Source organism: Chaetodon auriga, chromosome 17, assembly GCF_051107435.1.
Source record: "Chaetodon auriga isolate fChaAug3 chromosome 17, fChaAug3.hap1, whole genome shotgun sequence".
Lineage (NCBI taxonomy): Eukaryota > Metazoa > Chordata > Actinopteri > Chaetodontiformes > Chaetodontidae > Chaetodon > Chaetodon auriga.
This window is the reverse complement of record NC_135090.1, coordinates 22660602-22683327: the sequence shown is the minus strand read 5'-3', so window position 1 is coordinate 22683327 and position 22726 is coordinate 22660602. Positions and strand designations below refer to the sequence as shown.

Genomic DNA, 22726 nt, shown 5'->3' with positions numbered 1-22726 from the left:
AATCAAGGAGGAATACAGCTCAATGCAATCTGGTGCACTGTGCACTGTTCAGTGAGGGAGATGTCACACATTATTGGCAAATTCGTCATGTGTTACACGTCATTACTGTAGGTGTTAAAGAGGCTGCTAACTGTGAGCGCTGATCACATCGCCATGGCTAACCCCTTTAAAATCAGCTCTTTTCTCGCCATGTTGTCCTTAAAATTTGTTGAGTCTGCAGAAACTTTTTGCGAGAGGAAATTCATGAAGGTCATGGATTAACATTTGGGAAATACTTTGCACACCAGAAGGCTGCCAAGAGCCAACGATTTGGCTTTTTAAGTGACATTACAGGAGATGCTGACAGTCCAGTCGTCATGTTTTCTGTGAGTAATGTGGAGTCAAGAATGGAGACACACGCTCACCTTTAAAGAGGTGGACATGTCGCTTGAAATGGTGTGATGGCTGAAGTTTCTTAGAGCCTTGTGATACAAAACCGAGGCTATCTGCATAGCTTGATACCACTGGGGCTGAGGAAGAGGAGCAAATTGTCTTACTGGTGTTTTTTGGCCTGTTAAGTCTTTAATCAGTTTATAGCTGTTTTACATGCATGGCGGCGCTCATGGTAATACTGCGTTTGTGTCAGAAGCTCTGTGTTGGTTTTATTGTCTTCTCAGCTGTCCTTTACACTTTGCTTCAACACGTGTTGTCTTGTCATAGTAAGTCATGGGTTAGAGGACCTGCTTTGTCATCTGGAGCAGAGGTCATCATTGTCACACAAGGCTTCCTCGTCCCAAGCTGACTGGATAGAATTTTCCAGTTTAAATCTTCAGGTGATTCGCACCTTGATGTCGCATAGGAATCTCATGAGACATCACATGAGAGCTGAAATGTGACACATGGGTGAATCCCATATGACAGGCATCATGTGATGTCGGGCTGTGAGTCTCCATCAGAGGTGGAACCAAAGAGAAACTGTTGAGAAAAACCCAAAAAAGACGTGAAGACTGAGATTTAAATGCAGGAGCATCCAGGACGTGTCAGTGCTAAATGTCAAGCGCCTACAAAGCCAACACTAAAGGAAAAATCACACTACTATGAGGATGAACTGAAGTCATAAAACTACAAAAATACATATGCACATATCAGAAAAAGTCATAACATTATGAGAACAAAGTTAATATTTCAATATAAGGTGAATGACATTACATTACATTACTATTTCTCTAACATTTTACATTTCTAGTTTCTTTTTAGAGATTCTCACATTTAGATTAAATAATGTTTGTAAAGAACATGAGAACAAAGGTAAAATATTTCAGGAAAACGTAGTATTTTGAAGATGTTCAGTTTGAAGTCACAATACACCGATAAATGTAGGATAAGTGAAGCAGAAAGACCAGAAAACAAATAACTCCACACATAAAACAGCCAAGAGCTGAAACTCATAACAGACACAAAAACAGAGTCGTAAAAATCTGTTTTTCCCTTTTTGATGCTCTTGTAGCGTCATCTGTTCGAGCACTAGGTACTCCTAGATCCATGACTCAGCCTTTTTTGTAGTGATTGGCACTAACCAGAGCAAGAGCAGCTTATAGGCTACACATTCAGGCCATGACTGTGGAGGTGCTTTAACGTTGAGACGATGACTTGCATGCTGCCGAAAACGCAGAAAAAACATCAAACAGATGTGGTGTTGTCTTGTAGCTGTCCATCAGTCGTGCAGGAATCGATGCTACGAGCCGTACGACAAAGACACCGCCGACTGCAGCTGTGACGAGAACTGCAATGCCACCAGCAGCTGCTGCTTTGACTACGTTGACCTCTGCAGCCTCCCAGGTGAGACACTGTTAACCTGACACCTGTCCTCCTGTAGAGACACCAGGTGTGGTGTTGCACCACCCTCAGCCCCTCTTAGCTGGTTGTTCAAACATTGCAGCTTTAGCTCAACTTTAATAGCATTGAAAAGAGTGCAGTGTTGCAGCCCTACTGACTCCATGACTGTTCACCTCAGCCCAGCAGTGGGAGTGCACGAGGCTGCGCTGTGGAGAGGAGAGGATAGAAAAGAGCAATTGTCAATGCTCCGATGACTGCCTGTCTACAGGAGACTGCTGCACAAACTACAAACATGTCTGCGAAGGTGAGCGTGAAGCATCACATGCAAGGAGATTTAACAATCAGACAGCTTAAAAGAGGACGAGCAGCTTGTAATAAATGATAAAGATGAAGATTAGGAAAGCTGTTTAAGCATAAATCCAGCACCTGGATGAACTGTGAGAAGCTTGTTATTTTGCATGGAATAATCTGGATTCTTCTTTTTAAGATTGAGGGATTAAGCCTGATTCATGTCTGATATTTTTGTAATTTGCTGCACTCTGGCCACAGATGCTCTGTTTGAGATAGAGAATGTGATGCTACTGGAGCTTTTTACAAACAATTTATTTTTGATGTCATTTCTCAGCTTCAGCTATTTGATCTTTAGTGTTTTGTTTATGACGGAGATTCAGGTGCTCTTCTGGCTGCTTGACATATCAGGAGTTCACACATGTTTGACTGTCAGTGTTTAACCAACAGATGTTAATTTAGTGGTTCAATCCTGAAGTATCCTGTTAGTATTTTCACGTGTTTTTTCCATGCTGCAGTTAGAGAGACAGCCTGGGTGGAGGATGCGTGTGAGGACCCGTCACCCGACTCATGTCCAGCAAGGTAAGAATGTGCTTAATGGGAAAGTTTGATCATCTGGAAATGAGTTTTTGCTGCATGTTATCAACCTTTTTTTTGTCCCCCTTGTAGATTTAAGGGACGGCAGCCTGTGCTCCTCGTCTCTTTGGACGGACTTCGGGCTGAGTACCTGCAGACATGGGGATATGTTGCTCCTGTTCTGAGCAAACTCAGTCAGTATCAACCACATTATGTTCTATTCCACTTTCAGTGTTCATGTTTTGAGGGCAAGTTTGGGAACAATTCTTTGATTTCCTTCCTTTACGTCACTGGTTCGCGCTGCGATGCGGACGCAGCAAAAAATGTTTTGAGATGTTCAATGACTGTTGAGATTCTCAGTGGTTGAGGACACTGAGAAGCAGCCAGTGTTGTTGTTTGTCCTTGAAAATGTTTAACTTCTAATGAAGCTTCTGAAACATTCCTGAACCAGTGAATTCGATGAGAGTCAGCTGCATACACATGGCCTTATTATAAGGGAGTCTTCAGTGATTTCAGCTGTTTTCAGCACAGAGCTCCCAGTTCGACGTCATGTGTTTCCTCTTCTGTTCTTTACATCACAGAGACGTGTGGAACCTCAGCACCGTACATGCAGGCTGCATTTCCCACCAAGACTTTCCCCAATCACTACACCATCGTGACGGTAAAGCACTCACACTGCTTCACGTGGAGCCATGCAAGCACGCATGCCATCACATGCAGAAACAGATCTCATGCACATTTCACGCTTACGCTGCAGCTCTTGTGAAAAACTCCACGATTTTTGGTCATTTGCACCTGCAGATTAGCCATGATAGCAGTGTGGCTTTAGGGAAGCAAATGTTGCCCTGTTGGTGGGTCAGTCCACAACACAACTGGATGAATTGCCTTGGAATTTTGTTTAGTTATTTGTGATCCCCGGAGCATGAACCCTACTGACCTTTGTGATCCCCTGACTTTTCCTCTAGTGCCACCTTGAAGTTGACATTTGAGGTTTTGGATGAAAGGTCCACCATGACCACCACAAACTTTGCTTCAGACGTGCGTCTCTCAGGATGATTTGAAGTAGCTTTGATGATTCTGCAACTTTTCATTTTGCGCCATCATCAGGAGTACCCGTTAACCATGGCTGTACCTGTGTGTTTCGTACTAATTAGCAAATGTTAGCATGCTAACACCCTAAATTAAGGTGAACAATGAAAACATTATAGCCGCCAAGCATTAGCATGTGAGCATTGTCATTCTGAGCATGTTAGCTGTGCGTGCTGTGTTGTAATGAAACAAGCCAGTCGCAGCCTGCTCCGAAGCACAAGCGCCCGTAGTTTTTAGAAATTCAAGAGAAATTCAGTGGCTGAACAATTTGTTTAAACATGTTTCAGCCTCAGTGCTTCCGGGTGCTTTAGGCTACACCAAACCTCACCTGGTGATTCAAAAATGCATCCACTACAACAACAGGCTCCTCTAGAGGTTGAGTAAAATCTGATGTGTATGTTTGAAAACCTACAAACAGACAGTGCACATAAAAACATGCAGATAGATACGGACATACATGCCATAATAGGCCAAACTAACGCTGTGTGCCAGAAAACCCCTGCAGGAGCTTTCCAGGAAATCCCCTCAGAAAAAAAAACATGTTTATTAAAGAAATAACTGAGGGAATACCAGCTAAATAATGTTTACTCCCACTGAAGAACAGCTTGGCTCTCCCGGCTTGACACCCGCACCGATGACTCACTCACTTATAAACAAGGATCAGTGTGACACCAGTGTGATGTCACCCCATCACAAATCAACAATGACTAATCTCATTCTTCCACTTTTAAAGTTCTTTAGAGAAACTGGTTCATATCCAAAACAGCCATCACACACTCTTCTCTTCTCCTCTCAGGGTCTCTATCCCGAGTCCAACGGTTTGATTGACAACTCCATGTACGACCCGGAGTTTAACGCCAGCTTCAGTCTGTCCAGTGCTGAGAAAGACAACCCGAGGTGGTACCTCGGACAGCCTGTGAGTCCTGTTAGGTCTGATTCAGTAAAATTAAATTCAGGTCGGATGATGAATTCACAGGACGAGTGTTTGGTTTTAGGAATGGAGGAGGGGCATGATGGAGTGAATCTAAAAGTCTAAAATCTAAAGATGAAATGTGTCACTGAGTGACTATTTCAGTCAGGAGAGACAATCAGGAGAGACAACTGTTTATTATGACAGATGATAATCAAGTCTCACCAGAACATTTTTGGCACTTAGGCGCATCATCCTGAGCATCAGCAAGTCAAGGGCTGCAGGCTGATGACTGATGATGATAAGGGAGATGAATCTGAAGATCTGTGACGGCTGGGTGGTGATGGGGAGGTGTGCATAACAGGAGCATGAAAGGACGAAGGCAGAGAATTCATGCATTTTTATCTATACAAAGGTTAATGATGAAAACTGTAAAATTAGAATAATGAAGCACAGTGTTTTCCACTGTTGCACAATAGATAAGAAATATAAAACACAGTATTTAAATTACCAAAATTTATTAATGTCATTGCTGTGAGCCCACAGTAATAAATAAAGGTGCGTGTCAGCATTTTTAGCATCTCAGATCTTCTCTCATCTGGACAGTAAGAGGACAATGTCCAGAGAGACTTCAGTAAGAAAATCAACGTGGAACAATAAAGTGAAGATTCACAGTAATTCACAAGGAGACAGCTGAGCTTTGGTCAAACTTGATTTAGATAAAAAATTAATCCAAAGACGCTACAAAGACATTTGATAAAATATATTAAAATGACGCACGGTCTTGTCTTGTCTTGTCTTGTCTCAGGCAGAATTTCTGAGGAAAAGGGACATCAAGAAGAATTTCTTTTCATTTAGCAGCCAAGAAAAATGTCATCTTGTAGTTGAGGATTTAACTCACGATCTGTGCGTCTTCAGTTTAATAAGAAGTGATTAACTGTCATAAAGCCCCGTCAGATTATTGAGATGTCAGACTGCATAATCAGACACATGATGGTCCACATTTCAGTGAAGACCACCTGCTGTGTTTGTCTCTGTAGATCTGGAACACGGCGGAGTACCAGGGGCTGAAGGCTGGGACTTTCTTCTGGCCGGGATCAGACGTCAAAGTCAATGAAAGCTCTCCCAGCCTCTTCAAGCCCTACAATGGGTAAGACTTGCAGTTTTTCAGAAGCATGCTGGGGAACCAGGCTTTCAGAGTTTGCCACGGAGCAGGACTGGTTCCAGATCTGCTGTTGTAGGACTGTCAGGACATCAGGCTTCATCATTGAGACATCATTCAGATTACAAACAGTAAAGACGACTGTGAGGTGTTTGCTTTGTTACTGTAGCTCCATCATCAATCCAAGCAGTTCAAACAGCACAGATTGAACCCCCCCGGCGCCCTCTGGCCAAAGCCTGAGCAGATATTATACTCACTTATTTATTTATTTTATGAGTAACATTTTATACGTTGGTTTAGTGTTTGTTCCAAGTCACATCTCTGAAGCAATCTCAATAAAAGTGCAATGCACTGATACAGACCTGGGCATGGCTGATATTACCATCATGACGCATATAATGAATAATATAATAAAGCAATAATGAGCAATAAAACAGCTTGAACAGGATCTTAACTGATACTACACTTTGCTGATTTTGCAACACAACCCTGATGGTAACGCTGGTACGATGGAGCACAGAAGGACATTACTGTTGGTACTCCTTCCTGGGAAATCAGAGTACTGAGACGTGGACTCATATCCTGTCTGTGTCTCTCAGCTCCAAGCCCATTGGTTCCAACTGAAGGAGTAAATCTTCAAAAACATCTCACAAGTTGTTGGGGACTATTTTGAGCGGCAGATTAATCCACATTTGGTGCTCCAGTGAGCGTTAGTTGCAGCAGGACGGTGGGTGAGAGACTAATTCAAAACAAACCACAGTGGGATTCATACTTCGCTGCCTCTTTTGTGGCATTTGTCTACAGTTTTGCAGCAGTCAACACGCATAATGCTTAAATAAATACTTTGTTTTTTGTTTTTTCTTTTATCTCTGCATCACTTCTCTGTTAGAGGCTCACCATGAGATCACTGTCGCCCCCATCCCACCTGCCACACTTCAGAGGCCATAACAAAATGCTCTCATCCCACATGTACATATATTTTTGGAGCTTCTTCTTACTCACAGGCCTCAGTGAGTCAGCTGTGGCTCCACGATCTTCCTCAGAAATGTCTCCGGTATTGACTTGAAAGATGCCAAGAAGCTGAGATCTTAAACCCACACGTTAGTACTTTAAAACACCTTCACAAGCAGACGCTTACAAACAAATGCTGCTTGTGCAAATATTGTACAAATGATCATTTTAAATCATTTTAACTTCTAGTGGAGACACCAAAGTTTACAAAGGAGCAAGAAAAGAAAATACTAATTAATTAATACTGAAGTCTGGGAAGCCTTTTTCCACTCATATTCAGAGGAAACGAAAACAAACATTGTGTCTTTAAAAAGCCTTTGAACAGAAACAGTGTTCACCGCTGCCGTCTCTCTCTGTTTCTAGTAAAGTGCCGTTCGAAGAAAGAGTATTCACTGTGCTGCAGTGGCTCCAGCTGCCGGATGACAAAAGGTAAAATCATTGAAGTCAATAAAAGCACTCAGTATTTTGTAATTAGGATAATGTCATTCAGCAATTACCACAAATGTTCTTGTTTCTGATTGCATTAATGCCAAATTTTCTTCCAGACCGGACTTCTACACGTTGTATCTGGAGGAACCGGATAAATCCGGACACAGCTACGGTCCTGTCAGTGGAGGGGTGAGTTCATCTATCACAAGCGATGGCAGATAAGGATTGCACAATGAAAGGACACAATTAAAAAAAAGTCTAAAGTCCTTTAATGGGCCACAGATAAACGATCTCCATAAATCGCTAATAAAACAAATACAATGACATCAGCAAAGTCCGGCTTTTTATGAGTCCTGATGGACGGTGTGGCCAGCCACTATTGGTGTTTTGATAAAGGAGTCAGCCAATAATTGTCCTTTTTCCATCATTCTGATCTGATTTTATGCTGCACGCAGCATGAGTCTGCGGTAGAGGTCCAAAAAATCCCAAACCCAAAAAGAACCCGGACCCGTCTATTATTTGAAAGCTGGGACCCGAACCCACGCAGAGTCACCAATTTCACAACTGATTGTTTTAGAAATTTACAAGCTGTCAAAACAAACTAACCTCACCGTGACTCATGATCCATCTGGCCAAGAAAGTTGGTGAAATACATCCAGGTTTTCTGTTATTCAGATCAGAAAGTGATCAGTGAGATCAGAGATCAGAGCAGCGTCTCAGTCAAGCACCCTTAAGAAGAGGCTACAGCTGCTGTCGGTGAAGGAGGAAGCTGCGTTTGAAGTCTTCAGGTGGTGTTTGACTCTCACTCCACCCGTTTATAGTAATTCCTTTAATCATTGGGTTTAGTAGTGTGGCCTTTATTTAGGCTGATCTACGTGAACCCAAAGACCTTGAGGAAAAATTACTCAGGGACAAGTCTCCACCTCAGCAGCAGTTATAAAGCAGTCTGAAATCAGATCGCTGATTGGTGCTTTAAGTCAACCATTTACCTGATTTTATCAGCTGATACGCACTGACGACCTTTGACGCTGCACACCTGCCCGTCTGTTTTCCACTCTGGGATGAACTCAGTGACTGCGGGAAAATTCTGTGGTTCATGTGTGGAGGAGTGTTTTCATAAACAAGGACCGCTGCCATTTACTGTGGAGGAGGTTATTTATCATTGCTAACCTCAGACGTAAGACTGTCGTGAAGAAGTGCTTTTTCGTAATGTCTGCCATGTGAGGAAGATAGAATGAAACGTAGAAACTAAGGAAATATCAAGTTTAGGTTCTCGATTAGGAGTTATGTTGTCACTGTCAGATTCACTCCATCTGTGTCTTGGTAGCAACACCTGTTAGTGTGGCACGAGCATGAATAGAACGAAACCACACCTGAACTATGGACGGCAATGTCGCTCCGATGGTCGGTCCACCGCTTTGGCGCAGACTGAACTCTCAGCAGCTGTTGGATGGACTGCCATGAAATGTGCTGTAGATATTAGCCGTTAGCCAACATTAGCCATGATGTCCAGAGAATGAATCCTGGCATTTCCTCTATCAGCACCAGCAGATCCAGTAAAACATCTGCACAAAATGTGATACAGACCATCAAAAATGTTCCCCTGAATTTTTCATCCAAAACTTCATTGTGTTGTCTTATCAGTGTGTGTGTGTATAAACTCGCACCAGTGGAAGTGAGTTATTGTGTAAGGTAGCAGCCAAACCATAAGGAGAAACGTGGGGTTTGCTGTCCTGCCCAAGCGCACGTAGGCATGTTCAGAATGACCGAGGATCGAACCGACAACCTGCTGATCCGTACCTGCCCTTCCCAGATTTCCAGGGAATCTCTAATTACACCTATTCAAGTCAGGCATGAAGCAGGTGTGGAAAAAGCCCAGTCTCTGGTAGGACCCAGTGTCCTCCTTCATCCTCATCAGGTCAAAGTGTCTCTCAGAGGTAAACTGACATTTGACAAGCTCATCTCCAGCTTTCCACGATCTCTTGTCCACCCAGTTTTCCTGGTGTGACACTTTATGGCAAACAGCGGAGCTCATCCTGAAAAAACATCTCTGCATCTCTTGGCAGATGCTTCCAGCTGTTGAAATACCTGCATGCAGTTTTCCTCCATCATGCCCCTGAACAGCTGACAAAGGCTGAGTTTATTATGGTCCAGCCAAATAAGAGTTTGCAGTGAATGAGATGTTATGCCGTCTGTAGATAAAGAACGAAAAAGCCTTTGTGTTAAAAAACGCAGTGAAAACGTCGATTACCTTGAGAAGTTTCGTGTGTGAATGTGTGTGTTTTTGTTTCTTTCCCCTGTTTCCTGCAGGTGATTGAAGCGCTCCAGCGCGTAGATAAGATCATTGGTCAGCTAATGAACGGCCTCAAGCAGCTCGGCCTTCACCGCTGTGTCAACATCATCATCTTGGCAGATCATGGTAACACACATGTGACATTGCTTTGGAAATATTTGATCTCTGATAACATTGGCATCAGTCGTGAATCTAATCAATTAAAATGTGTGGGGCAGTGGAGGGACACACCAGTGCAACATGCCGGATCAATATCAGGACAGATGCTAATCTGTGAAGCAGCAATCAGATGTAATCCAGTTTCTTCATCAATATAAAATAGTATGTTTTGTCTATCAGCTTCATTTACCCATCACTGCCGGCTCCTGGGTCAGGTTTTAGTGTTTTGTTTTAGTGATCTGCAAAAACACCTCACCCTCAAACATGTGTGTCCAGAGTGTCATCGTCAGGGTGAACGGTCAGCGATCCTGCTGCAAGGACGTTTGGCACTTACATAAAGTTTAAAGGCAGCAGTACAAGTCTCTTCTCACTCGTGCACGACTGCTTCGCTGTGATGGGTTGACGGTCTGAAGCAAGTTCTGAGTATCTGAACTGGTTTTCATGGTGTAGGCGCCCTGACCTGAAAACCTGTGCTGCAGTGGAACTGTGAAATATGTGCAAATTGCAGTTGATGAACACTTAATCGTTTAATTTAATCGATCGTCAACACTGTTGTTGTTGCAGGTATGCAGGAGATGAGCTGCAACAGGAAGGTGGCACTGAAGAACCTGGTGGGAAACGTCGACAACTACTGGGTCACTGAGGGACCATTTGGACGCATCAGGGCCAGAAACAGTACAGTAGTCTGTGAGTAAACTCTAATCCTGCTTTATGAACCACACTGACTGGGTGATTGCTCTGAGACAGGAAACACTGACCTTAGAAGAAGGCCAATGACGGGTTACATAAGCTCCAAAGCGTTTATCAACACATCGAGAATCATGTGCTTTCTTGCAGCAAGCAAACGGAGGAAAACCCCACCTTTTGTCCTGACTTTCATTCATTCAGCGGCACAAAGTGGAACAAATTATGTCCCAACAGAAGAATATCTCTAAATTAACGTTCTTGATGCTCAGCCACCTTATCGGCCCCACACAGCACTGGGCTGCACGTAGAGATCTGCACCCCAGTCGAGTCTGAAGATCTGAGATATCATTGATTCTTTGCTAAATGTGTGTGTTGTGTCAGCATTGTGTGGCACAGAATAACATTCCTGATTGATACCAGAGAGAAAACTGAGTCACCGCCGTCACAGAGAGGTGGATATAAAGGGTCGGCCCGATGTTGTCGACAGAACACCCACACAGAGTTTCATCATGGAAATGCAGCTGAAAAGGCGGAAAAATTCAAAATCAGTGTGCATGGTAGATTAAGATGCTGTAATGTGTAAGATTGTGCACTGAATGCCGGTTTGCAGCCATATGCTGGTACCAAATAACCTCAAACTCTTCAGCAACTAGAAAGAAATGATCAGCCTGTGACAGACACTGCACAGATTTAAGTCATCTGACGATAATGGCATCAAGCCCAAGTAAATATTTTATATGTTGGCCATGCTGAGATCAGCATTTCAAGCAATCTTTACATCAGCAGCAGTTTCCTCAATGATGAACCACTGCAGGTGCAGAAAATAAGGTGTGTCGTGTATAAAAATGTCTTGTTGAATAGTCACAATAGCATTTCATATTATCATAACCACCAGTTAACTTGACTGTAGCTGTTTGCCACTAGATTGTTTCAAAAATACCTGAAAATACACTAAACTAATAACTAAGAGGTATAGAGACAGACAGGAAACACATGCAGGACAAAGGATCAGACTCAGATGACCTGACAACTGAAAGAAGGAAAGCACACTAAATACACAAGGAACTAATGAACTAATGAAACACAGGTGACACACAAGAGAGGAGGGAAGAAGACAGAGACAGGAAGTAAAACGACACATGATACACAAGGAGAGTAACATTCAAAATAAAACAGGAAACAGACAAACGACAGAAAAGTTACCTTACAGAATCTTCAAATGTAATGTAATAAAATGATTTCTTCTGTTAGATCACATTTTGGTGCCACATAACTGTTATGCACCAGCAGAAGTTGGATGTAGTTGCTCTAGTGACACAAATGCTGACTTTATTCTTTTCCCCCCATTTCACAGTGGATCCAGCAGGACTTGTTGCTAACATGACTGTAAGTATTCAGTTTTCTCACCAGTCAGTAAAGCTCGAACCGCTGAAAAATTACACGTTTTTGCCACACATGAGAAATTAGCTCAACAAACAAGTAAAATGATTGTGGTTTCAGTGTAAGATGCCAAACCAAAAGGTCAAGCCGTACCTGAAGGCCAACCTCCCAAAGCGCCTCCACTTTGCCAACAGCCGTCGCATTGAAGACGTGAACGTCCTGGTCGACACGGAGTGGCTGTTTGAGAGGTATCCGTCGTCCATCTTAAGCTTGTGTGCCTTCCTTTTTACTTGTTGACAACAAAGGGAGCAGACTAACAGACTTTATTCCTCCACTGCCTTTAACCTCTGGCTGATCTGACTGATGCTAAAACTGGAGGTCTGTTCTGTGTGTGCTCACAGGTACCCAGGCTCTTTAACGTTCTGCTCCGGTGGCAATCACGGCTATGACAACGATGCTGAGAGCATGCACGTGAGCACTGAGGGTTCCTATATCATTCTGTTCTGGTCAGCAGTGAAGTAAACTTCTGCAGCCTTAGAAATGTGTCTTCATCATTGGCGTTAACTGTAAATTGAAGTGTCGTAGCTGCTTTTTGACTATCTTCTTCTCTTCTGTTGCAGGCCATGTTTTTGAGTTACGGACCCAAGTTTCATCACAAAACAGAAATCGAACCCTTTTCCGCCATCGAGCTGTACAACGTGATGTGTGGTGAGTTTCTGGGTGTTTTTTAACGAGCGTGCAAATAAACCTCAGACTTCTGTCGTGGTTCTGCTCGGGTGGGTAAAAATCAGTGACCCCAGAACAAACTAGACTGAAGTCTCAGATGTTATGGAAGCGTTTTTCTGTTTGTTAATCTGCAGTTAACAAACATTCAAAGATCCACAAAACTAAACAGTCGTTGTCGCATGCAGATCTGCTGGAGATCGATCCCACTGACAACAACGGGACCCACGGCAGTATGAACCACATGCTGAGGAAGCCGTTCTACGAGCCAAAGGACCCTACAGAGCAGAGCGAACCCAGTCGCTGTCCTGTGATCAGCCTGGAGCCTGCAGACAGCCTGGGATGCTCCTGCCCTGCACTGGTGGGTATTGAAAAGAGAGTGGTCCTCAAAAGTTTTCTTACTTTTTGCTTGCTGAAAGATGTCTGAACACTTTCTTGATGCATCATTCTTAAATTAGATGCTACTTTCTAATTAGTTGCTATTATGAAGTACCATTAGACAAAACCATTATACAAAACCGGCATAAATCTTGCGAACATGAGTGAGGCCCAGTAATACCTTGACGAAGCCAAGACGAGGTACTTAATGAATCCCAGTTGGAAATCTTCATTCTGTTGCTTTGTGGTGTCTCGTCACCCTTAAAATATGCTCATGAACTCGTGAAGGCGTGCTGTCTTTGGAATGATGCCCAAACCATGTGCTCAGGTTCTGAACATGAAAACTGTCCTGTTACTGCACAGTGCACAGCTCCCATGAGACTTCATATGGATGAAGTTACCAAAGAAAAAGTTTGTGACAGCCTAAATGAGCGATTCTTAGTAATGAGCCGCAGAGTTCCTGGAAATCACAAAAGGATCAAAGCACCATGAGCAGATGTGAGGATTTGAGCCTGACGTGATGCCACATGCAACATACAACACACAAACACTTGACTTTGTCCTTTGGTTTTTTTTCCACGCAACTGAAATAAACAGCTCATTTACAGACATTACATTATTAGTCAAATACCACGAATCAGGAGAACAGACGAGGAGGAAGAGGAGAGACGACGCAGCAGCACTGAACTCTGATGCTTTGGAGCTCAGATGTTTACTTTAACCAAAATATTACTTGCGCTCTGACGCGTCTGAACTTGCTAAAAACAGCGTTTCCACTCCAACAATCTGTGATGCAGGCTGGCTCCAACAGCACCGTAACAACATTTCTAATTGTCTTACTAGAAGTCTTGAAGCTCCTGCCAGCAGCCAGAGACAGCAGACATGCTGACTTTCAGTCCTCAGTATGAGCCAAATGTCAGATCCTTCAAATCACATAATACAGCTGCACAGCATCAGGTCCTCCCTTTCTCCTCATTCACACTCTTCAGCTGCAGAGGGAGGAGGCCAAGATATCCTCAGATGACACGAGGAATATCAAACTGCTTTCAGTGGCTCTTGTTGTTACTGTCGTTTTTCCAGGTTAGTATTCCCTGAAAAATGTCCTTGCGGTTTGCAACTGAGAAGACAAACAGAGCTTGGTTAACCTTGATTTTACAGTTTAGACAACACTGGATTGAAGTTAGTTCTGTTCAGCAAGCTGAAGTCTTATTTTAGTGAAACCAGCCTCAACCTTTGGCAGACCTTAATCATTATCCAGACAGATACTACAGTGGGATTTTCCTTGTTTATCCACCAAAATAAGACAAAAAAGCTGTTAAAAACTGCAGCTGTTCAGGATGTCAGGATCCCAGCACAGATGAACACAGTATCACACATTACGGACTTCTCCTGCGCAGACGTTTGTACATCACTAAACACCTCATCCACAAGACTTGTTGGTACAAAACGACGTCACTACTGTTGACCTCTGAGATCGTCTGGAGCTGATGTGATTGTGATTCCTACAGGAAGACCTCGACATTTTTTGTCGTTGTCGTTTGTGAGTCTGCTTCCCACTTAGCTACCAGATGTTCGGCATTTTTCCAACCCCGCTGCCAAACGAGAATGTCGACACTACTGGACTATTGCAAAACTCCAGATCACCTTCAGCCATGTTTTTTTTTCCATTTGATTCTGGCTTTCTGTACGTCACAGCTACAGTGTGGTCAAGGTTTGACAAAGAATGGAAGTGAAGAGTAACTAACACAGCAGCACACTCTGCTTCCTGCATGGCCGCTTGATGTAAATCATGAGGTGCAGAATTGTCCAATTCGGAGGCAACGCTTTGGTCAACAGGCGAAGTGCACGCTCTGTGTTTACCTGAACTCACATACAAATCCCTCTGCTTTCAATTTGTCTTGCAACTGGTGGAAATAAATGGCCACATCTGTAGAACAGGTTGGAACCATCAATCAATTCGTGACTGGTGAAAACATAGGCTGATAATCATAATTGAAGCTGGATTAAGTCTGAAAGAGTGACCGGAGACGGAGGAGGAGCAGAAACTAAAGAGAGAGGTGCTCAGTTCAGCAGCTTGTGGGAAACAGAAACGACAGACGTTCGAGAAATGCAGTGGTTTTTAGGCAGTTTACAGTTTGTTTGTTGAATTCTCGCCTACAGGACAAACATGGACCATGAGAACTGACCCCGACTGAGTGACAGACTCAAGAGGTTCTGAAGCGCTTATTTAAAGACGAGTCAGACTGATGTGAAGCGACTTCTAGCTGACTTCTTTTTGAGAGAGGGACCCTATTCTGAGAGCACAGAACAGGAGATTTAAGATATAATGAGATCTGACAGGTATGAAGGGGCCATTTACAGTTTTATAAGTCATGAGAAGTCTGATCTGACATGAATATGGAGCCAATGAAGTGTCATATGGTCGTTAGTGAAGAGTCGAGCTGCAGCATTATGAACCATTTGACTGGAAGAGACGTCAAAACTTTATGGTAATCAAGTCTGGAAGGAACAAACATCTGGATCAGTCACGTCAGAAAAGACCTCACGCCGTAAACAGCCCTGAAGATTTCTTTAATGTGCTCATCAAATGAGAGAGTAGCATCAATGCTAATGCTCCTGTGCTTGAACTGGATCAAACCCCAGCAGGGGTCAATATCTGGTGGGCAGACTGAAACCAGAGGAGTGGAAGCTGTTAGAGCAGCAGAACAATGTCCGTGTGTCCGTGTGGATGTGAGGTTCAGCTGTTCCCCCGAGCTAATAAACTCGACTCACGTCTTCTTCCAGACTCAACCCCTGAGGAAATACATGAAGCCTAAGATAATAATACACACATGAGCACAATCATTACTGTCCACCATCTGGATTCTCTTCTCCTCCCTTTGTTCTTTCCTGCTCTCCTGCAGAAAACAGAGACCCCCTCCCCTTCGGTCCGTTGCAGAGTTGTTCCACTTTGAAAAGAAATAATCGTTCTTTGTCTGTTTGGACCTTCATCCTCACTGATCTGAAAGTTTCTGGAAGCTGTATGCGCTGTGGTGTGGGGGAGGAAAAACCGCTGTCAACTTCCTCTCTTCCCTGTCCAGACGGTTTTTTAGAAAAAATCACCACTTAGATAGCTTCTGTCAGTGCAGTGTTCCTGATGTTTTCCTGAGGGATGGAAGCTGGATAGGGACAAACGTGTCAGAGTAGGCAGCTAATGCACAGGTAGCACGAATGCTTCAGTTAAAAGAAACACCTCGTTGTCAGAAAAGGGATTTCAACAACACGTCTACAACCGAAATGACTGAATAGGTCGACTGACGCCAACTTCCACAACCACACATATGACTGCTGGAGAGCATCAGCGACAGGCGCACCTTCGCCGTCATGTGGTTACCGCTGCGAAACGATCAGGAAATCATTAGGTTTAGGAAAAAAAGAAACTCCTGTCCTCCGTATGTGGACTTTCTTGCTCTTTATACGACAACACCCGACCTCCTTTACTCCCGTCATAATTACTGCAGCCACTAGAGGTCGCTAATAATGACTGTGAATATGAAATGTAATAAGCTGCTTGCACAGACGACCATTACGCCGGTTTTCTGCTGATGGCGGGCAGGATTTTAAATCCACACAATTGTTTTTTTACCTTTACTGGCAGCATGTTTTACTTTGATGTCTTAATTATGTGAACGATTAACTTTCACTCATTTGCATTAACAGCATGTTTTGTTTTGTTCTCTCTCTTTAGCCTGGAAATGAAATAAACAGCCGTCTGAATATAACTCTACAGGAAAGTAAGGATGAAAATGTCCTCTTTTGTCAACTGTACCACACCTGAATGTGTTTCATTTCTGTGCTCTTTCATAAATCTCAAAATTCCACTGATTGGACAATATGAAGGGAGTAAAATCTAAATCTGATGTCCAACACGTCCAATGTCACCATTGCACATGCATCATGACGGCACACTGACTGCGTGAACACTGTTCCTCCTCCAGTGGTACCCATAACGAAGAAGCACTTTGTGTTTGGTCGTCCCCGGCTGCTGCAGCCCGGCCACAGCAGCTGCCTCCTCCACCAGGAGGGATTCATCACGACCTACAGCCACAAAATCCTGATGCCTCTGTGGGCCATCTTCACAATCGACAAGCCAGTAAGAAAGAATATTAAGTGTATGATCCTCATGCTAGAAATGTTCAAATGTTTTAAATCTGAATCCTATAAAAATACACATCGATTTTGAGGAATGATGTAGTTAAATAATAAATGCTGTCAGGACTTTGAACTGTGCACAACTTCAAGTTAATCAGATTTCTGACCGCTGATTTAAAGAATGACAATTTTCATTTCAGCTGATGATAAAACAAAATCTGCAGGAGAGCTCAGGCATAATGTTTGCATGCGTCACAGTACACAAAAAGACTTCTGGCAGCTGATGCGAAATGAGTCACGCCTACAAAAATGCAGATGCAAATGCAGGAAAACAGCCTGAAATGTAAATAAACAAATGTTTGGATGTCTGTGAGATTGGAGAAAAATGTAGTCGTAGCAGTGACAAAAGAGAAAATCTGAAACAGGAGCAGACTGCATTGACTCGTATCAAACTAAGGAATCCAGGAAATGGTTTACTACCATTTCACTAGCTGGTTAGTTTCTGGAGGATGAGATATTCAGACATTTGTATTTGCCTGGCTGGTTGTGCAGCCTTACATATCACAAATGTTCAGTTCTCCCAAATTACTGTGCATGAAAACCAACCCATAAAACAACAACAGATGTTGCTCCACAGCTTTGGTTTCCAGAGATGAGTTCTTACACAACCCGGAGACCACAGCCGCCCACAGCTGTGGCTCCTAGAGTAACAGGCTTCAGGGCCTTGGTACATGTGCACAAAGTGTCACAGGATGATATGATGGTCTGAAATTACACCTGGAGCTGATGTGTGATTGAATACAGCATGTTTCTGATGTCAGTTCTAACTAAAACATGGATGTTACCCTTCCCGTAGACCAACTTGGACCCGCTGCAGCCGGTAACTCCAAACTGTTTGAGGGCTGATGTCAGACTCCAGCCTGGCCAGAGTGCCACATGTGACGAGTACAGCGCTGCGAAGAACCTGACACACGGCTTCCTGTACCCACCCAGTATGCAAGACAGACACCCAGACACCACCCAGCCTGAGCCTGGTCCATGTGCCTCATGCACACACACACACACACACACACACACACACACACACACACACACACACGCACACACACACACACACACACACTCATTGTTGGATACTTAGCTCCTGCTGTTCAAAGGATGTGAGCACCTCATCACTTCCTCTTTCGCTGTCAGTATCTCATGCTGTCACACTTTTAACTTCCACAGAATTTCAGCCCAGCCTCCATCAGCATGTTGACACTTTGTCTTTACCCATATCAAACGCCCACGTGGCCCCACATCAACACACAACTAATTTGCAACAGTCAGTGTGTTTAGGAAGGAAACCGGATTCATGAAAAAAATATCTGGAACATTATGAAGAAGTTGATATTATCAGTAAAATGTTCACTGGCAAAGTATTTAATTTGTTTTTTGCAACATAGTATCAGCTTGTAAAATTTGCTGTGGTCGTGCTTCGGTACTTGGTTGTGGCTGAATAAAGATCCAGATCTGGAATCTTTTAAGCCAAACTATGAACCTTCTCTCACCTTAACCAACCGAAAAGATGCCTGTGAAAATGCAGTCAGGAAAACAATGCGGTGATATAGAACGAGGAGTCAGTGCTTTTAACGTGAAACATCTGCAGGTGTTGAGCTTCATTGGCAGAAAACAACAGCAAAAGAACAGCAAAGTAGATGCAACTGGAATTAATCAGTAAATGAAATGTGTGTGACTCCAATCACGGTGCAGATAAAATCACCTTCATTTGGCTTCAGTTGCCACTGAGGTCAAACATTAAACATGTTGTCTTTGTACTGTTTTGAGCTGTGCGGATGTCAAAAAGGAGGAGCAGATTCTGCTTCCTTTATGTTTTGAATGATGTTTCTGGAGTTATGAAACCAACCAACTGCTGCCTTTTGTCACAAAGAGCAGAGCAGGCTCAGATTCACGCTCAGTCAAACTGAACTGATGAGGGGATGTGGTGCAGGTGGAGAGATGGACGAGGAGCAGGGAAGGAGCTGATTGGCTGGTGAAGAGGGAACAGGGTGGGGCTAACGAGGGTGATGCAGGGCAGGTGTTTGGAGAAAGAGTAGAGGGAAGCAGCACAAAGAGATGATAAAAACCCACAAAACAACCAAACAGACAGGACTGACACGGCCATGACACCTCCAACGCAGAACAATTAGGAAAATGCATTTAAAACCGCAACGGGGTCACTTGAGCTTTTAGCCGAAACCTCAAATCTTGACTCAGAGGACAGGAAAGTGTGTCATGATCTGCCAGTCCACCTCCTCCACTTTCACGCCCTCCCTCTCCCTATGATCTCATCTCCTGCCCTGCCCGGAAAATACACTCTCACTTCATTATGTGGACTTCATTTGTGTTTTAGGGTCATTTCACAAGAATTCCTGAGGGCGAGGCGTCTTTGTCAGGAGAAGACGTGGATGGCCAATGATTGTTAATTCATTCTGTGTCAAAAGTTCAATTTCAGAAATCGGTTCAAATGCTCTGAGTCAGTTCTTCCCACACGAGCTGGTGTGAGTCTAAATTCATGCCAAGTCATGCAGAGCTGCATCACAATCTTCCAGTTGTTTGCAAATGCACCCTCTACCTTCACTCAAAAAAGCTCAAAAAACACTCTGTGGGTGTTGTTGACTTGGGAAAGAATAACCACAGGAACTCTGCTCTACTCTGGATTCTGCCATTTAAAGCTGATGGAGGACATGCATTGTGAGTTATTTTGGTCACACTGGACTGTTTTCAAGCCCGCTGAAATGCAGCTGAGTGCTTGGTCCTTAAACGGAAGCTGACGTTGAACAAAACATTTTCAGAAGGATCAAGTTTGAAACAGAACATCCCTTTAGAGAGAAAACTATTTGTTTCCAATTTTCCCAAATTTCTGTTGTGTTCCTGCAGATCTGAATGCGACAGTGGATGCAGAGTTCGACGCTCTGGTGATGAGTAACGTGGTGCCAATGTACCCCGCGTTCACCAGTAAGTTCTTGGCTAATAAATAACAAACGCAGCGAAACTCCACTGCAGCTGCTGCCTTTAATTCCATCTTTTCTCCTCTCCTCTTGCAGAGATCTGGAACTACTTTCAAAGCACCTTATTAAAGAAATACGCCGACATTTACAACGGCATTAACGTGGTGACGGGTCCCGTTTTTGATTACAACTATGACGGCCGGTACGACACTGAAGATCAGATCCAGCAGTAAGTTCAACCACTTCAACAGTTTCCTCCTTTTTGAGTTCTGGTCCCAGACGACCTCAGAGGTGCAGCTCTTCTTTTGACGATAGGACGTCTTAGAGTCAGTGTTAAAAATTTGCCTGTGTTACCCATAACCAGTCAACAATGCAACAAGCAACTAAACATATCCAGGGTTAAACTGACACTTTAAAAGGTGCAGGGTTGTTAAAACCTGGCTTTCTGCCTTCAGTAGGGGCCTGTGCTGTAAGAAACATGATGAAATGCTCCAATAAAGAACCCGATGGACTCGTTTGCCATGATTTTGAACTCATATACTCATTTCGCTGGAATGTCCACGTTTCCTTGCGGTTGCCTTTGCTGATGAATAAGATTGAATGTGCTTTTGTGTGACTCCAGGTTTATGCCCAATACGAAGATCCCCATCCCAACACATTACTTTGTGTTGCTGACCAGCTGCAAGGACTCAACACACGCTGTGACCAGCTGCGAAGGCGAGCTGCAGACCGTGTCCTTTCTGCTGCCTCATAGACCCGACAACTCGGAGAGCTGCAATGTAAGAAATCACTATGTCAGAGTTTATTCCATCGGCCCTCCTCCGCTAGCCACCTCTCGCTGGGCCAGATAAATACACTGAGAGTCTTTGTGTGGTTTCACATGAAACTGACTCCCTGTTGGCCGCCTTTCATCATGACTAGACTTGAACAAAGCAGCAGCATTTGATGAGACACAAGAGGATAAGGCAAGCCTCATCAGAGTGAAAACAATGAAGACAAACAGTAATAAACAGGGTTTGACGGTGCAGTCTGATCCTCCGTTCTGGGATCAAGGTTTGGTGCATTTTCAGTACGGCAGAGAATAACATTTCTTTTCATTTATTGTGAAAATTTGAAACATCAATGGTGGCTCATTGTCAACATGAGAACATGTCTGCCAGGTAAGGCACTCAAAAACCGCCTTTGTCCTCAGGTTCAGGCGGCGGTATCGTAGATGACGCGATTGAAGTGTTTCCAGAGACGAATCAGCCCACAGTTTGACACTAACCTTGGTCCACTTTAACTGTAATGGACCAGGAAACCATCACGCTCCTATTCAGTGGAGCAGCGGCACGACATTAGCTACAGCTACACATGCTACAGCTAATACGCAACAACTGGTGCACTGTCAACGTGCTCCAAGAAGAACTTTTGCTCTAAAATTCCTGTTCCAAGCATGCAAGTATGTGACACATGGAGACTATTTTAACAGTAATTGTTTACACCCCTAGTGATAAAGTCTCTCCATAAAACAGCCTTTAAATCACAGTCAGGACATTTTTCCATGAACAAGACTAAAATAATGATGCTCTGCTCGTGCTACACTGGCTTTCACTGCTGAATTTAGATTTCCAGAAGCTGTGTTGCTGTGATGGTACAGGTAAGGCCCTGGAGAAACTAAATTCATGTGAGTTTGTCCACTTGGAAGCATGAATGTGCTTTGTAAATTTAATGGCAATGTGCACCAGACAATGTGTGTGTGTGAAGGTCAGTGTCTGTTCTTCAAACCACATTACTGGAACATAAAGGAACAAGAAAACACCTGTACTATGCAGAAGAATATGGAAATATGACTGAATTAGCATTTAATGAGTTTCCAAATGTGTTCCAGTGAAGATGCTCAGTCGATTTTATCGTAATGGTCCATAAGATTTGATGATTCTAGAGACAGAGTGTCAGGGGATCACTGACAATGTTGAGATAAATCATCTGGAGACCACAAATACCCTCAGCAAGTTTCCTGGAAATGAAAAATAACTGATCACCAAAGTGTGGTAGAGTGAAGGTCAGAGAGTGACCAGAATCACATGGACTCATCCTCTGGGGACCATGAGAGCCTGGAGCAGGTTTTCTGGTGATCTGATAGGTAGTTTTTGAAGAAAGCCACCCTGGCAGGTGCTGTATTACAGCCTCCGCTATTGTTGAAGAAGCAACAGAAGGCAGAAAAAAATACTTTCATCATCAGAAACTTTCCTTTTCTCTGCTTCGCTTTATTCAAGCCGTCAGCTTCCCAATGATTTTTGTCACTCTCTGTTCTGCATCCACAGAGTGCACTAGCTGAATCTCAGTGGGTTGAAGATCACATGTGGTTCCATAAATCACGGGTCAGAGACATTGAATGGATTGCAGGATTGGACTTTTACCAGGGCAGCAAACGACCAATCCCAGAGCTGCTGAAGCTGAAGACCCGCCCCACATCCGCCATTGAGAGAATACCATAAGATTTCCACAAATTATCACCAAGACTAATGTTCAGTGTCTGTAAGAGCATTGTGAGCAGGTAGTCTTTGATTGTGTTATCACTGGACTGAAGGCGTCGATCAGCCAACCGTGTTTATTTATTTACTTTCAATTTTCAGCTGTGAATTTGATTTTTGTCTTGTTGAATCTCTTTTTCCTCTTGGGTGTTTTTCTCTGTTATCTGTTATTTCATGGAACAGTATCTG

The 22726-nt window shown here is 43.5% G+C and overlaps 1 protein-coding gene across 1 annotated transcript; it reads left to right on the top strand.

The window, feature by feature from the left end:
- Positions 1 to 705: 705 nt before the first annotated feature.
- LOC143335298 (venom phosphodiesterase 1) lies at positions 706 to 22501 on the top strand. The gene is made up of 24 exons (XM_076754598.1): positions 706 to 709; positions 1687 to 1818; positions 1994 to 2125; positions 2628 to 2685; positions 2773 to 2873; positions 3261 to 3340; positions 4565 to 4684; positions 5719 to 5828; positions 7215 to 7280; positions 7397 to 7469; positions 9591 to 9699; positions 10297 to 10419; positions 11774 to 11805; positions 11920 to 12047; positions 12201 to 12270; positions 12420 to 12507; positions 12711 to 12883; positions 16628 to 16673; positions 16878 to 17032; positions 17909 to 18023; positions 19951 to 20028; positions 20118 to 20250; positions 20644 to 20800; positions 22328 to 22501. The coding sequence occupies exons 1-24, from the start codon at positions 706 to 708 to the stop codon at positions 22499 to 22501; spliced, it is 2457 nt and encodes an 818-aa protein (XP_076610713.1).
- Positions 22502 to 22726: the final 225 nt, after the last annotated feature.

Excerpts from the sequence above, each read along its gene's own strand:
- LOC143335298 (XM_076754598.1), top strand. Across the intron at positions 5,829-7,214 it reads CTCTTCAAGCCCTACAATGG|TAAAGTGCCGTTCGAAGAAA; the intron begins GTAAGACTTGCA and ends CTCTGTTTCTAG. Across the intron at positions 7,281-7,396 it reads CAGCTGCCGGATGACAAAAG|ACCGGACTTCTACACGTTGT; the intron begins GTAAAATCATTG and ends ATTTTCTTCCAG.